The sequence below is a fragment of the Lipotes vexillifer genome, unplaced genomic scaffold (genome assembly GCF_000442215.2).
Source record: "Lipotes vexillifer unplaced genomic scaffold, Lipotes_vexillifer_v1.1 scaffold1990, whole genome shotgun sequence".
Classification (NCBI taxonomy): Eukaryota; Metazoa; Chordata; class Mammalia; order Artiodactyla; family Lipotidae; genus Lipotes; species Lipotes vexillifer.
Window position 1 is genome coordinate 325608 of NW_006772506.1, and position 17771 is coordinate 343378.

At 41.0% G+C, this 17771-nt stretch overlaps 1 protein-coding gene across 1 annotated transcript; it reads right to left on the minus strand.

The window, feature by feature from the left end:
* Positions 1–16108: 16108 nt before the first annotated feature.
* RAB9B (RAB9B, member RAS oncogene family) lies at positions 16109–16818 on the minus strand. Its single transcript, XM_007447587.1, has one exon. The coding sequence runs from the start codon at positions 16799–16801 to the stop codon at positions 16196–16198; it is 606 nt and encodes a 201-aa protein (XP_007447649.1). The 5' UTR covers positions 16802–16818; the 3' UTR covers positions 16109–16195.
* Positions 16819–17771: the final 953 nt, after the last annotated feature.

Below are 17771 nucleotides of genomic sequence, written 5' to 3' on the forward strand. Positions count from 1 at the left end.
TTTTTTTTTTTTTTTTTTTTGTAGTACGCGGACCTCTCACTGTTGTGGCCTACCCCATTGCGGAGCACAGGCTCCGGATGTGCAGGCTCAGTGGCCATAGCTCACGGGCCTAGCTGCTCCATGGCATGTGGGATCTTCCCGGACCGGGGCACAAACCCATGTCCCCTGCATCGGCAGGTGGACTTCAATCACTGCACCACCAGGGAAGCCCTGGATCAAGTTTTCTATAGATGCTTGTTAGGTCTACTTGTTCTATAGTGTCGTTCCAGTTTTCTATCTCTTTACTGATCACTTGTCTAGTTGTTCTATCTATTGTTGAAAGTCAAGTATTGAAGTCCTCTGTGATAATTGTTAAATTGCTTATTTCTTCCTTCAATTCTGTCAGTTTTTTGCATCATGTATTTTGGGGCTCTGTTGTTAGATGCAATATATTGGATAGATTCTTGAAGGTTGCTCAGCTACCATCTATGCCAAAGTAATAAGAGAATATATCCAGATTTCAAGAAGAAATTTAACTGGGACTCCTCATGATAGTCTTGCAGATAAGATGGAAAAAATACTGATTTTTGGATGATATACTTAGGTGGGTTTGTAATAAGTTGAGTGATTGTACCATAAAAGTGCTAATTAGCAGGTTAGCAGGTTGATGTCAACCTGAAAGGCTCTGTCCTTCAGCATGTCCTGTTCAAAATTTTGATCAATGACTAAGGTAAAAAAATAAAAAGCTTGCATATTAAATCTGAGGATAACAAGAATTGAGAGTGATAGCAAATATAGTGGCTGCTAGAATTAGGAAAAGAAATCGTCTCAACAAATCTTGACAATGGGCTGAGTCTAACAAAACGCAATTTAGCAGGGGTAAATGTATTCCCACAGCATTAAGTGCCATATCTTGAATATAGTAATAGCCTCCTATCCCTATGTCCTCTAGTGAATTGAATTAATACAAGATGAGGGTACAAGGTTGATCAGTACCACATGAGAAAGCCACCTAGGAGGTATAATTAATGATGAGCTCCTTGTGCCTAGCCAAGTACCTGGCAATAACTATTTGAGGAAGGGAAAAGGAAAGAAAAGAAGGGAGGAAAGCAAGAAGAAAGCTTGGTGTAACTGCAAAGAAAGGTAATGTAAGTTTAGGTTGAAGTAGCAGGAGTTGATTATCTCAAGAAAATCCCACAGCAATGAAGTTCCTGGGAGAGGAATAGTTTGAAGGTGGAGGACCCCTTACCACCCAAAGCTTGCCCCACCTTCCCTCTATGTGCCAGGACATAGGCTGTCACTAGATCCCATGCTGGTGAGGAAAGTAGCTGATGGTCAAAATTTACTCTGTGGTGCACCAAACACACCTAAAATGACACTTTTTTTTTTTTTTTTGCGGTACGCGGGCCTCTCACTGTTGTGGCCTCTCCCGTTGCGGAGCACAGGCTCTGGACGCTCGGGCTCAGCGGCCATGGCTCACGGGCCCAGCCGCTCCGCGGCATGTGGGATCTTCCCGGACCGGGGCACGAACCCGCGTCCCCTGCATCGGCAGGCGGACTCTCAACCACTGCACCAGGGAAGCCCTAAAATGACACATTTTAAGAGAGAAATTAACAAATTAGAGTTTTCTGTGAGGTCAGTGCTAAGAATCATCCTAGACTCTGCCTTCGTGAACCACACCTAGTACTGTCCGTTCTACCTTTTCCCTTTTGTTACAACTGAAACCTGAATGAATGCAGTAGCCTCCTCTCTGCTCTTCCTGCCTCTATTCTAGCCCCCAATCCCATCCGCCCTCCTCACTGTAGTCAGAGGAGTCGTTAAACAAGCAATTCTGATCTCCAGTAACTTTTCTGTTTAAAACTCTAATGAAAGCCTACACTGTTAGTGACTTCCGTACAGCCTTCGCTCCCCTCCCCCTGCTCTCCTGTATGGCTGTCACCCCTCCCCCATTCCTCCCAGAATAAGATGCAGTCCTTTTCTGTCTCTCCCACTGTCAGTGCGCTGAAAGAATAACATTCCCTGAGCTCCCTTTGCTGAATTATTCATCTTTGCTGCCTGAGCATGACAAAACTTCTCATTAAAAGCCCTGGGTGGGGGTGACCCACCGGGCCCCAGGCCACACAGCTAGCCAGAGAGAAAGCCAAGGGGAGGAAGAGACGCAGTGGCCGGCATGGAAGTTTCCCCCAAAGGGCCTGTGAGACGGAGCCCTTGAGACCCGGGGACTCGGGAGGGTGATGGGGCACAGGCAGGCTCTTCACTGTAGGGTGACCAGCGTGGTGGTCTGGGGTGTCAGCCTTCTCAAAAGCTTTGGACAAACACAGAAGGCCTGACCCACCATGCTTCTCAGCCCTAGAACGTCCGAGTGCTGAGCAGTCAAAGAAATACTGTCACGGAATTGAAGAGAACTCGGTCTCTGCCGTTAGCACTCTGCTTGGCTGGGTAAAGTAGGACAAGTTGTCCATCCCCATTGTACCTAGAGGGACAGAGCCATGTGGGCTAGGGAGCCGGAGTGGGGAGAGGAGACCTAATTTCTGGTTCCAGCTCTGCCATTGGCCAGCTGTGTGACCCTGGGCACACCGCTTGGCTTCTCTGTGCCTGAGTTTTCACTTGCACAAGGGAGGCAATACAGACGGTGCGGCGATTCAGGGCGTGGGCTCTGGAACCAGGCTGCCCGGGGCTCACATCTCAGCTCTGTCTCTTCCGAGGTACGTGACAGTAACAAACCTGCGTAGCCCGACAAAGCCTCAGTCTTCTCATCTGTAAAACAGGGACAACAATAGTGCCCACCTCAAAAGATTGCTGCAAACTGTACAGCAGTCAGCACACAGCCTTGAGAGACACTCAGTAGACGGTAGCTATGTGCGTCTCACCAGATCCTCGCTCTCCAGAGTTTGATCTGTTCAGGTCACTGGGACCTGGCTTTTCATTCCAGAAGGAGCACGACATTCTGGTGATGAGAACATGTGGTTTGCAAGTTGCCTGGGCCAGCCCTTCAGAATATGCAGAATATGTCCCTATGGGTGCACACCCCATGTGATGTCCTGCAAACGCTCGTGTGGGCCTCCTCATTTTCGAGGCATCCTGGGGAACACTGCCATGGAGACCAGTGCTCGTGGGCCTACAGGATATTTGCCCACAACTCTGAATAGGACAGAGCAAGGGCTGTCGGGGAGGAAACATAATTTCCCTCTATCCTTCTGGGTTCTTGGCTGAGACCACCCCCACCCTGTAATAAAAGACAGATTAACAGGAGAAAAACAAACAGACGCCTAGAAGCCTATATGCCTCCTCTATTTATGAGAGAGACCCAGGAAGATTGAGTGACACCCCGAAGTGGTCCAAACCACCAACTTAAATACCATCTCCAGCTAAAAACAAAAGGAGATGATGCGGGGGTGGGGAAGAGCCAGTTATGGGAGATTTTCAGGAAAAGCTCATTGAACAAGGGTAAGAGTGTTATGCATATTTAAGTTGTTGCCTTCTCCATTGATAAGAGTTTCTAGACATTTGGTCATCCTTTTCTCTGTTCCTGGTACAGAAAGAGAGACTCCCTTCCAAATGGAGATTTCCCTTACAAATGTAAATGTCTCTTACAGAAGCGTAACTTCTACTAGGTTTTCAGAGCTTTTTCTGGTCTGTTGTTTCTCAGATGTGATCAGCCTAAGATAATCCTTATGCCAAAGAGACGTATTTTGGGGTGGTAAATTCTGCGCCGCTCTGTGCCCACCCTGGGGGAGCCACAGCCAGGGAGGCTAGGGCCAGGGCAAGAGGGCAACAAGTCCCGGGCCTCTCCTCCGCTGGCCTCCGGGTACCCGGCCAGCCAGCCAGAAATGGGCTGCTTCCCTTGGCCTCTTACCCCAGACCTGGCTGCCTTGGCTTCTGTTTGCTTTCCATTTGGGGAGTGACCGAGGATTCTGCCAAGAGCCAGGAACCTTCAGAGAAGGGCCCTGGGCCCTGTCACCTTCAAGCCCATTAATGGTGTTGTAGGCAACCTCGCCAACAGAGCAGCCAGGACTGACTCCACAGAAGATTGCCACTCAGCACTGTCGTCCCAGCTGGGGCTGCCAGCAGTGCCTCCCCATCCACCCACCCACCCATCCGTCCATCCACTGATGCATGCATTCATCCCCAAATATTTACCTGCCACGTATCCTGTGCCTGGCCCTGAACTAGGTGCTGTGGGAGCTCAGCAATGAGAACAACACAGGCCTGGACCTCAGGGAGCTTATAGTCTAGTTGGGGGGGGCACTTATGAGGAGCCACACACATGGATGTGAGATTACAGATCATGAGAAACACAAAGAAATAAATAGAGAGGTGTTGTGAACACGTGTAATATGACGAAAGAAACGGAAGAACAGCTTCAGGGCTAACAGCACATTTTGGCTTCTGTAAGAAACTTGCTTACTTGCTTGGGGCGGGAAGAACCGGGTTCCTGACTGGCTGATTCAAAATTAAACAGCTCCCTCCCGCCTTGGGGACGTCCCGCCCTGTGAAGGATATAAAAGCCTCGCCCGACTGTTAGTCGGGGACTCACTCACTTCTCTCCGAGTGGGACCCTGTCCGGACAGTTTGTGTAAGCTTCTATACTTGCACTTGTATAAATCCTTTGCTAATCTTTCTGCTTGGTGTTGGTGATTCTCGGGTGTCCTTGGTTGGGACACGGGTCGCATTTACCGGGGAACTTGACTCCAGGCGTGTGGCTCCTGGACCGCAACATTAAGATGGAGTAGGAAGCCAGGAAAGAAGTCCAAGGAGGTGATGCTTAGGCCCGACCCTGAGGGAGAGAAGGCACCAGCCAGGCAATGAGTGAGGGGAGAGGGTGCAGGAGGGCCAGGTGTGTCCCTGCCCCGGGTCAGGGTGTTTCCTAGCATTCTGCCTTTGTGGCTCAGACTCTGGGGTCTGGATGCCTGCTGGCTTTCACTTGACAAACAAACTGTGACTGCTGCCGCCGAGGCTTTTCAACACCTAGCCCTCAGACCATGAGCATGAGAGTCCGAGAGAAAACTTGATAACAGGTAGATCCCTGGGCTGCATAGCCCCCCAGAGACTTGGATTTAGCAGGTCAGGGCGGGCTCAGGAATTTTTATTTTTAACAAGGCCTTCAGGTGGTTCTGTTACAGGTGGTCTGCTGCTCTGTGGGATATTCTTGGAGTAACTGGCATGTCTATTGTTATGGTCACTGGTCACCTGTGTCTGTGCTGCTCGCCCCCACTCTCACCACATCACTGGAGGAATCATTCTATAACACAAACCTGAGTTTCCTACCTCTTTTCTTAAAACCTCTTCTTTTATTGCCTATTACTTTCAAAATACATCCACATTCTTTAGTAGGGATTAAATGGTTCTTTGTGCTTTTGTGTCTGCCTCAACTTCTGCTCCTGCTTATTCCCATTTACCCTCTTCATCTCCAGTAGTTCCTGGTGCAGGATATACACTGGACAAAAATTTATTTATTACTATGAAAATGAGGCATTTAAAACATATCATATTTTACTTAGGGACCTGGGGATATTTCAAGTCATAAAAATAGAGCTGTTTTCAAATATTGGGAGGTCTGTGTCATGTAAAACACTTGTTTCGAATAGCCCTAAGACCAGTCAGTGGAAGTCATAAGAGGTCTCCATATAAGGAAGTGTGTGCCATTTTTGCAAAGATGTAATCACCTGCATTTGTAAAATGGTTACGTTTCTTGTCTCCTGTAGTAATTCAGCATTGATTCTATGACCACTTGGCAGGCATTTGGTGAAATTGGGAAGAAATAACCTACCATTCTTTTTTTTTTTTTTAAATAATACACAATGTATTTATTTATTTATTTATGGCTGTGTTGGGTCTTCATTTCTGTGCATGGGCTTTCTCTAGTTGTGGCAAGTGGGGGTCACTCTTCATCGCGGTGCGCAGGCCTCTCACTATCGCGGCCTCTGTTGTTGCGGAGCACAGGCTCCAGACGCGCAGGCTCAGTAATTGTGGCTCACGGGCCCAGTTGCTCCATGGCATGTGGGATTTTCCCAGACCAGGGCTCGAACCTGTGTTGTCTGCATTGGCAGGCAGATTCTCAACCACTGCGCTACCAGGGAAGCCCTAACCTACCATTCTTGAGCTAGGACTCTGTGGAATAAAGGTGAAAGGGAGAAGGAAAGAAAATGAACTCTCCATTTCAGGTAAGTAGAGTATTATGGTTTATGTTACCATACACACCATACCCATATACATCATATATGGAGTCCCTGTTTTCCATACTACAGAATAGACCAAACCATAATATTCCTTATTGTTTCTTTGATGATCCAATAAGTAGTTTAGCCTCTTACAATGTCTATGGGTCATCATTACAAACATTAATTCTCATTATAATATTGAAGTATGGAAATACCAGGTAACAAAAATCTCTGCCAGAATGTCAGATAAATCAGCTTTTATTACTGTAACTAAAGAAGTATTCTAGAAGGAAAAACAGGTGTATTATGCAGAGATAATAATTCTTCAGCTCAATTTATTATGTTACAAGTTTTTTTTATTAAAGCAAAGAGCCATGACATACTAAAGAATAACACTACAGGGGCTTCCCTAGTGGTGCAGTGGTTAAGGATCCACCTGCCAATGCAGGGGTCATGGGTTCGAGCCCTGGTCCGGGAAGACCCCACATGCTGCAGAGCAACTAAGCCCGTGAGCCACAACTACTGAGCCTGCACTCTAGAGCCCGCGAGCCACAATTACTGAAGCCCGTGTGCCTAGAGTCTGTGCTTCGCAACAAGAGAAGCCCTAGCACCACAACGAAGAGTAGCACCTGCTCACCACAACTTGAGAAAGCCTGCACGTGGCAACGAAGACCCAACTCAACCAAAAATAAAATAAGTAAACTTATATATGAAAAAAGAATAACACTACAGATCAGAAAACTCATTTGGCTGAGATATAGCTAATAACAAACGCTAACACCTGGTAGGTACATAATTAACAGCAATTTTCAGAATTGATTGCCAGTACCTTTTTTTCTTACAGTACCTACATAAAATAAAGGAGGGAAAATGTGGGACTGAAGAACAGGATTTTTTTGAACCTCTCTGTCAGGTATCTCTTTCCTTGCTCTGTATATTAGGGACACTTAGATTTTAGTCATTTGGGTAATTTTTAGTCAGAGTTTTAAAGACTTGGGATGCTAACAAAACCCGACAGCTCTGATTTCAACAACAACAGTTTTCAGTAGCTTTTGTTTGTTCAATAAGGCAAATGCTGTGGGGAGGCACACCTTCTTGGTAGTTCCTAGGGTTATTTACTTGGGAGGCATAGTAAGGACATGACTGACACTCTGAAGGAAATTTCTCCCAGACCAGGGCTGCTTGCTACTGTTGGCTTCTTACACTGTGTGAAGTCTAAATCCCGCTCTGCTTAGAAACTTGCCCACCTTTCCTTTCTTTGCCCCTCTAATTTCATTCTGTCCTTATCCCTATCTCTTCTGCATCTTTCAAACTACATCAGATGACTAAATTCTAGGGATCTATTGTACAACATGGCGACTAGACAATACTATGTTGTATACTTGAAAGTTGCTAAGAGGTTAGAGTTTCATGTTCTCACCATAACAACAACAACAACAACAACAAAATGGTAATTATATGATGTGAAGAATGTGTTCACTAACTTTATTGTTAGCAAAACTTTCACAATATATATGTGTATCGTCATCATGTATACCTTAAACTTACACAATGTTATATGTCAGTTATGCCTCAATAATGCTGGGGAAAAAATGAAAAAATATCCTGGCCCCAGACAGTGAGTTGTACAGAAAATAGCACTGGAGTGAGAAGTACGAGATAAGACTTCTAAGGCCTGATCTGTCACTGGCTAGTGGTGTGGCCTTCAGGAATTTGCTTAATTTCTCTATTCCTCAGTTTTATTATCTATAAAAAGGGGACTGGATTGTATTACCTTAGAGTCAGTTCCAAAATTTGACCTAAAGTAGCACACACATTACCATGCTTTCCACACCTCACCAGACTCTTTTTCCATCTTTCAAAATTCCTCTAAGAAACTTGTTTGTCTTAAAGAGGGTCTTTGCATCTATTAAATACTACAGTCCTTTGCCAATCATGTCACAAGGACCTATGTTGTAAGGTTTTTTAAAAATCATTTTTAACCTCTGAACACATTTAAAATTCAGTATAAATAATGCAGTAATAGTGATGAGAAGAGAAAAAAATCTACTCTGGAATCTGTTTTTATTCTTAATGTGAAATAAATATATTAATACTAGATGGGGAGTAGCTGATTAATATCTTGAAGGAAAGAAAGAATTTATTTGTCATCTACTCTGTGCCAAGAACATTGCTATGCCCTTGTGAATATTATTTCTGGTAATCCTCACAACAACCTGTTACAGAAGACATTTTCTCACTACACAAGCTGAAGAAATTGAAGATCAACAAATTTACCCAATTAACCTAAGGTAACACAACTATTTAGTGGCAGGACTGGGATTTGAACCCAGAAGATTAAAATGTATGTGATTACAACAGTGTGAATATACTAAATGCTACTGAGTTGTACACTTTAAAATGGTTAATGTTATGTAATTCTTACTTCAAAAGGCAAAATAAATATTAAAAATCAGGAAAAAATGTATGTGTTTATAGTGTGTGTCAATTTAACTAAATCACAGTATGGTCAACTGGAAAATGCTTAGGACTCAGCTCTTTGACGGGCCAGCTCTGCGACCATGAGCAAGTCATTTCACCCCTCCAGATTCCAGTATTCCCGTCTATAAAATAAGGGAGAGGTAGACTAGCTGGATGATTTCTAGGCTCTTCAGCTCTTCACAGTCTGCAGTCATGTGTTTAGTCTACCACCGAACACTAACTGGTCTTTATTGCCCCCTTGTGGGTGAAAGCTGAACTGTTACTATCTCTGTATTCGTGTAAGATTTCAGAATAATCTTCATTAAAATAACACCAATAAACCCAAATCAAACCAGCCATTTGACGTCATGCAGATAAAGAAGAGTGAATGAATATTTTGCTTTCTATCATTTTTTTATCATGGTGGCACAAGCTTAGACTCATAACCTTTCTAAACAAAAATAACTACAGTCTCAAATGTGGTCAGGAAAAAAGGACAGATCAAGTAGGCATTTCTCTCTCCCCCACCATCCTGGTTTTCCATTTTATTAGAACACAACCCTTTCAATAGTCTGTCAGTGGTTTTAAAAATATCATAAACAAAATTAAAAGGGAAGAGATATGGGAGAGGACTGCAGAAAACCAGCAATACAGATAAGATGAAAGGTTAATGCTCATAATATTTATATAAAAAAAGAGTTTCTAGAAATCAATAAGAAACAAAAATGAATGTTCCTCACCCCAAATGGGCTCAGGACTAGAATGGGCTATTTACTCAAGAAAAAATAAAAATAGTCAATAAATAAATACATGAACAACTATTTACTATCAAAGAATGAAAGAAATGCAAATCAAAACATGAGATTATTTTTCATTCATCAAATTAGGCAAATGTGGTTTGTGATGATAATATTCCATGAGAGACTGTTTAGAGAAATAGGCCTTCTCTTATTCGGCTCTCATTGATGTAACTTGGGACAACTTTCTTCTAGAGGGCAATCTGCTAATATATATTAAAAGCCGTAAAAATATTCATACTCTTTGGCCCAGAAATTTTACTTATAGGAAATAAACAGAGATGGGAATTAAGATAAATATTAGGGACGTGCACTGCTGCTTTATTTTATAAAAAGGCGACTGTTGGAAAACTACCTAAATGTCTGGCAATAAGTGTTTGATTACATATATATGTATTTTAAATTTAATTATTTTTTATTTATTTATTTTTGGCTGTGTTGGGTCATCGTTGCTGTGCGCGGGCTTTCTCTAGTTGCGGTGAGTGGGGGCTACTCTTCATTCTGGTGTGGGGGCTTCTCATTGCTGTGGCTTCTCTTGTTACAGAGCACAGGCTCTAGGCGTGTGGGCTCAGTAGTTGTGGCTTTCAGGCTCTAGAGCACAGGCCCAGTAGTTGTGGCGCACTAGCTTAGCTGCGGCATGTGGGATCTTCCCGGACTAGGGATCGAACCTGTGTCCCGTGCATTGGCAGGCAGATTCTTAACCACTGTACCACCAGGGAAGTCCCTGATTACATATATTACGGTAAATCCTTCAATAGACTATTTTGCAAGCATTAAATATAATCCCTAGAAGAATATATAATGACTTAGAGAAAAGTGTCATGTATGTTAAGTGAAAAAGATTACAGTAAGTATGTGCAATATGACATCAATTTTCTTTATTACATAAATATATTAAAACACACACATAACCACACTAAAAAGTAATATTTAAAAAATCTGGTTACCTCAGGATAATAGGATTACAGAAAACTTTTATTTTCTTTGCCTTGTTTTTCTGTTTCTTTTGTTCTTTCTGTTTTTTTACCATGAGTGTGAATAACTTTTGTAATCAGAAAAAAATAAAGACAAAGTTTTAAAGTGTTTACTGGTGACACTGTTTTCCTGTTGGGAAGAAATGGAAAAAGAGACAATTCAAAGGTTATACCAACACTTGTTCATTAGACTCTATATTGAACAATGTATTACAGGACACACCCTTGGCTGTTTCTACGGCAGCCAAGAACAATGAAGGAGAAAAGAGAGGAGATGAGCCTGTCTCTTGCTTCCTCACGAATGCACCACAGGAAGGCATGATTTGTATTTTAACTAATCAATACAGCTAGCATTTCTTTCATCAAGGCAACGTTTCTGAATTCCTTTTCATCAATCAATTAAGTAGAAGAAGCACAGCTTGGCATGTCTGGCTAAAATTCAGGAGTGCTATGGTAAGACTCATTACACTTTACCCACAATTCATAAAGCATGAAAGGAATTCACAGATTGCTCAAAAATACACTTACTTGTACTCACAGAACCCACCATTTAAAAATGCACTTAAATATGGCTGAACCAAAATTCTCTGTCTTGCCTTGGAGAAGACAAAGTGATTTATGAAGACACACAGATCACTGCAGCAGTTCCTATATGACTGAAGGTGATAATTCCTTTACATCTTGAGCCTCGAAGATGCTTATTCTAGCTGGGAAAGCACTAAATAAACCTTCACCCCCCTCAAAAAAAAAAGCCCACACCAATCCTCACACAAACATCACCACCTCCATCAGCAAAATAAAAGCCAGATCTTTGCTTACCAGTTTTTGCAAACATATCAATAAGGGGACATTTAATAATTTAATAACTTTACTTTCATTTTTTATGCCTAGTTTCTATCATTATCCTTTCCTTCTCTTAAAGAGAAAAGAGTAAAGAATGGGGGCTTTATTGGTGATTTTAACTTGAGGAAACTAAAAAGACAGCATAAAAAAGGTAACTCTGAATGGTGATGGATATATTAATTAGCTTGATTGTGGTGATTATTTCACAGTGTACACATGTATCAAATCATCAAGTTGAACACCTTAAATATATACAATTTTTATTTGTCAATTATACTTCAATAAAGCTGGGGGAAAAAAGAGACCAGTTTGGAAAAAAACATACACATATATGAATATTTTATCAAAAAATGTATCATCAGTTTATCTGTCCTAAAACCAAGTGTAAGAAAAGCACTCTGCGGTAATGAATCCTACATCTCCACAAGGGGGTAAAAAAGTGAAATGATTATCTGGATCACTGAGGTAAAAAAATATATATATTGCACTTAGAACTGCTACAGGTAATTCAAATGAAAGTAGAGATGCCACTCCCAGCCTGAAATTACTCAGATTGGTGCTTCAGTTTTTCCAGTGTGTTTCAAAAATTTAATTATAGAATTGAGGAGAAACCATCTATTCCAAACCTTCCACTTCCAGGAAGAACCATAGCCAAACTATTTCCAAAATATGAGAATCTATACTATTTCTTTTCCTTCCTTCCTCTCTTTCCTTCTTTCTTTTTCTTTCTTTCTTTCTCTTTCTTTCTTTCTTTCTTTTCTTTCTTCTTCTTTCTTCTTTCTTTTCTCTCTCTCTCATTCTTAGGATTTGCTCTCTTTACAGCTTTCATATATAATATACATCAGAGTTAATTTTATTTATCATGCTATACATTACATCCCTATGACTTATTTATCTTATAACTGGAAGTTTGAACTTTTTGACTGCCTTCATTCAATCCCGCCCCTGCTTCCCACTATACTATTTCTTGAGACATAAAGAGAAAGAGATTTCCTACTGGGCTATGAATCAGGTAGAAAACCTGCAAAGACAGAAAGTTAGTTTTCTGCTTTTTTTTTTTTTTTTTTTTTTTTTTCCTTGCGTTATGCGGGCCTCTCACTGTTGCGGCCTCTCCCATTTGCGGAGCACAGGCTCCGGACGCGCAGGCTCAGCGGCCATGGCTCACGGGCCCAGCCGCTCCGCGGCACGTGGGATCCTCCCGAAATGGGGCACGAACCCGCGTCTCCTGCATCGGCAGGCGGACTCTCAAGCACTGCGCCACCAGGGAAGCCCAGTTTTCTGCTTTTAAAGTATCAGTTTTGGCTGAGCAAATCCTTTTTAAGAGCTTATAAACCTATGACCTTTTAGCCTAAAAGTTACATCATAAAAGTCTGATAACTTGTTAAATGATTATCCTTAGCGATGGAAACAGTACATGTGGCAAAAAAAAAAAAATCTGTTTTTTACCCGCTGTGATTTCGACTGCCCAAAGTTCCAATAGGCAAAAATAGAGGGAGGGGAGAAGAGGGCTAAATCTGTGACAGATGGAATCACTGTAATGTAATTATGTGCTGTGGAGAGACTTGTGTGTGTAATTTAAAAGTCACCACTACGTACTGTATATTCAAGCCGTTCGATGCTAATCCAAGTCTCTTTAAATTCCAATATGTGAGAAGCAACAGAAAAGAATATTTAACAAAATTATCCTTTGCTTTCTGATTTGTTTTGCCTATATTCTCATGTTTTCCTAAGATCTGGACAGTATTCCAGTCAAGAAAATAAAGAGAATATGTATTCCTTGGAATACATATTCCAAAGGGAATATGTATAAAATTCTGTTTATATTTTGTGATGGTCTAATTCTGTTTTAAATTATAATGAAGAAATAAAGTGGGGAGTCAAGATCCAAGTTCTAGTCCCAATACTCTTCATGTATTTAAAAAATGGCATAAAATAAAAGGAACTTCCCCACCTTAATCTTTTGAGTTTGTTTCCCAATCAGTAGAACGGTATCTGTCTGATCAGTAGGTAGTGGCTGCTTGGAGTACCATGTGAAAAAATGATCCAGAGCCACATGTAGGGCAGCCTGAAAGAGTGACTTGATTGATAAATACTCTCTGTCACACCCACCAGTTGCTCAAAAAGGGAAAGGGAGAAAAGAAGCACAAACACTGTATACTGGTTATTCAAAATGCACTTTTTATTCACTTTAACACAGATGATATTTTTACAGTTGAAACAAAATATCTGATACACAATTTTGAGTTTTTAGCAGCACCTGCAACAAGAGGATTGTGGAATACCTCAGGGTAAAGTAGAGATGGCTGAGGCAGGCACAAATTAACCTGAAATTCATCAATCCACTGACACATGGAATCTGAGGCCCCCTGAATGTTAGCCCAACAAATGTAAATAAATTAAATAGATATTCTGTATGATGTTTTAATGGACCATTGAAAAACAATATAGTTCCAATTAGAAATATCTTGTTCCAAAAAATCTAGTGTTCATTAAAATAAAAAAACACCTACTGAAAATATTGCACTGCACATTCTAGAGTACACAATTTCTAAGCCTATATGCACAGTTTCTTGTACTCACAGATTTCAGCCTTTGGTGTTTTTTTTTTATCTTACCCAAACTATATGTCCACAACCCACAGAGTATTGCTCACCAAAATGCCACTATTTTTTGTCACTTAAGTGCTTTCATTAAGATATTGTGTAGTGATATGGCAGAAAAAAAAATTGGTATGGCTAAGAGGAAAGGGGCTTCAAATGACCTAACACTTGTCTGGTATGGACAGGAGGCCTATGAATGGGATACCTAAGTAATTTTTTTACTTAAATGATCACATGCCATTCTAATAGTGACAAGTACTTTTGTGAGTGGATGGAGGTCTTTATGAAGGCCTGAGATCTACAAATAGAAACTATTATAAGCAGAGTGCAAGTAGAAAGAGAAGGCCCCAGGTCTCATGCACTTAAAAACAGTTAGCATTTAATAGTTCCGACATACATATTTTCACCCTAACATGACTGTAGCAAAATGACCATAGAACTTGGAAACCAGTGTGGCTGGCTATAGGCATAGGCAGGATAGAGACCAATACTTAAGAGCTATGGGGTCCCAGTTCTGGCTTTGACTTCTGGAATCAAAATTAATTGGACAATGGGGTCTGGACTATATTTAAATTGGAAATATTGAGCATTACTGGGTTAAAATATCATCTTCCACTTATCAATGTGGCCAAAAAGTCCCAGAGCTCTTAAAGCACATAAGGTCCCACATGTAAGGCTGATTCCATATGTGGCTACAATGGAGAGTTCTAGGCTATATTCCTGTGAAAGCTCCTGCCCCCTTCCCAACCTAGGTCTCTTTTGGGGTCATTTCTAACTGTCTCTCACTACCTTGGGTCACTGTTTTTATCATAGATGTTGTAAAAGTATAGATTAAAATCTATGCAGGACAAATATATCAACTGACAAGAACTAGCTGCATATTAATAATATAGTATATAGCTGGCAGTCATGGTAATCAAAATTTGACAAACTTTTTGTATTTTAATATGGTATCTTCAGGATGTTTATATTGGGCACATAATGATTACTCAGAGCTCAAGAACTTTTCCTGCCATAGTGCAAAAGCAAAAGAAAGAGCTATGTAGTTGCTGTTAAATGCTGATCCCAGAGTAGTTTGAGAAATTTTAAAGTCCCTTTCCATAGTCTTAGCTGTTGCCTTAAGATATATCTAACTAAAGCATGGCACTGAAACGTAGTTTGTAGCTCGCAGATTCCTAGAACTCAGAGCTGGAAGGGACCTTCAACCAAACATCTAGGCAGTACAGAAATTATTTTTATGATAATTTAACAGATGGTCATCCAGCATCTTGAATATTTTCCCTAGAAGGGGGTTCACTATTAAGGCAGTCCATTCTATTGTTGGACAACTCTCTTAAATTCATTCTAATGCTGGGTTAAAGTATGTTCTCTTGTTACTTTCAACGTCCTAGTTTGGCCAGCTCAACATACAGTACATACAAGAAATCAGTTCCTTCTTCTACAATAAATATTCGAGTTACTGATCCTTAGGAGAAAAGCCCAGTATCCTCCAACCTGTTCTGAAGGCTTCTCTGAGAACACAGTATGGTGGACCAAAGGACCATCAAAATTATGAGCAGAGTGCACTGCATCCAAAGCTATATACTAAGCAGCATTGCTAAATTGATAAGAGGTTGTCAGAGAAGCAACATCCCTGGGCAGCAAAAGTAGACTTATGAAGCAAAAGCAGACCAACCTTTTATTTGCAAGGGTGGTTGGCATATTTAAACATAATCCATTCACTAGGACCCTGTTACTTCAAACACAAGGAGTATAATAATCTCCATTGTCATTAGTGTACCTCTTATTGAGATGGTATTTTTTGAAAAGCTCAGATGGGAGCAAACCATACATAAGGATTTAAACAAGGCAGTGTACATCATCATACTTTTGCATTCCTAATCATTACAACCTCTTTATAATTCAAGATAAGGACATCCTAGTTTGCATAATAATCTTTAACGTAATACGACTCAGAGCCTTATTTTTTTCCCCTTTGGCAGACATGTCAGAAACTGCTTGGCAAGAGTTGATGGTGACATTTGTTTGTTAGTTGATTAATGGAATGCTTTAAGGGATAGCTGTAGCTCTTTAACTCCTTCATGCGGCTGGGTTCTAAGTTTAAACTGTGATTTGAAAAATATCTAAATCTTTCAGAACTAAAGCTTTCTGAAATGTCCTGAAACACACAAGAAGGAAATAGCAGAAATCACGCAAAATACACTTGGCTTGATAAAGCTTTTTTTTTTAATTGCTCTACAACTTCAATTTGAAAGGCTCTGATTTACAATCATAACCTTCTCTCTTACCCTTTTGTATGTGTGTGCAGTCTTAGAAGGGCACAGTTATTCTTACACTACTGACTGACCAGTTGGGGCACACTTTTAAAAGGCTTCCCACTTTTAACAGCATGAAGATCCTGCTTTGGAACCACTGTTCAAGTCAATAGTGTGACCTAACATGCAATGCTCCAGCTGTTCCTCTACAGCTAACACCTGCCTGACAGCTTCTTCAAAGGCTACTGTCACATTAGTATCATCTTTGGCACTTGTTTCTAGATAAGGGTAATCTCCATTCTCCATGCACCAGGCCTGTGCCTCCTCAGTAGTCACTTGCCTATCCTCTTTGTCTACTTTGTTACCCAGAACTACAAAGGGGAAGTGCTCAGGGTCTTTCACATCTGCATAGTAGATGAATTCTTTCTGCCAATTACCAAGGTTCTCAAAGCTCTGCCGGTCATCCACGCTGAAAGTCAAGAGGCAGCAGTCTGCTCCCCTGTAGAAGGGTGTCCTAAGGCTCTTGAAGCGTTCCTGCCCTGCAGTGTCCCAGATTTGGAGAGTTACAAAACGTCCATCTACCTCCAGATCTCTATTTAAGAACTCTACCCCTATGGTGTGAAAAGCCTGGGAGTCAAATTTATTGGTTACATAACGGTTCATGAGCGAGCTTTTCCCAACTCCACCATCACCCAAGAGAATGACCTTTAAGAGCAGGGATTTCCCACTCATTGTTGTAGCACCAGATGGAGAAGAGTTTATAACCAAGAGAACCTGAAAATAAAAGAAAAAGTAGAAGGGAAAACAGTTAAACCTGAAACTGAAATCAACTTCATAGTAAATTTCTCTGAATTACAAGGCCTTATTATTTAACTTCTCTTAATTCATGCTCATTAAATGATATAGTACAGCAGAAGGAATATAACTCTTTTTCCATAAGGGAGAAAATATGTCTTGTTTTTCTGAAGTCTCTTGCCTGTGCCAGGAAAATGGCTGAATGCCATGCATAAATGGACTAGCAGATGGTGCTGTAATCTGGTTCAGTTCTGACCCTATTCTAGGAGAGAAAGCCTAGAACAGGAATGCTACTCAAATGTGTAATGTATTAGCTTCTGGTTTGGACAGTTCCAAACAAGAGGCAAAGAGTATGAAATTGATTAGAGGGGTTTGAAGTCTGTTCCTGATGGACCCAAGAACTGTTGAGGAGAGAAAGCTGTGTAAGCTGGAATCTTGATTCTGTTAGTAGAAGTTTGGTTAGGGTTACATTGGACCCCAGAAATTGGAAAAGAGAAAAAGATCAGGTTTCTTCAGGCATTTGCCCCATTATACTTGAATTGATATGGATACCCTCACAAGTAAAAGATCTTCCATAATCTTTCCTTCATGGAACAATGGCACTCAAGTTGATGACTGTTGATTGGTATCATTATAACAGCTATCACTGAAGAAGAAAATCTTGAATAGCTTATTAATTTCTGGATTTAGGTTCTCATTCCATAATAACACCAATGAAAACATACCGTAAACTCTAAAGAGCTAATAATTATACAGTATCCTTCTTGTTACCTCCACATTCTATACATGAAATACCTAGAATGCATCTTAAAATAAAAAGATCGAATGTTTACTGAACAACTACCTTGTACTAGATTTTGTTAGGTTCTTTCAAACGAGGTCCATTGTGGAAATCAACAATGATGAT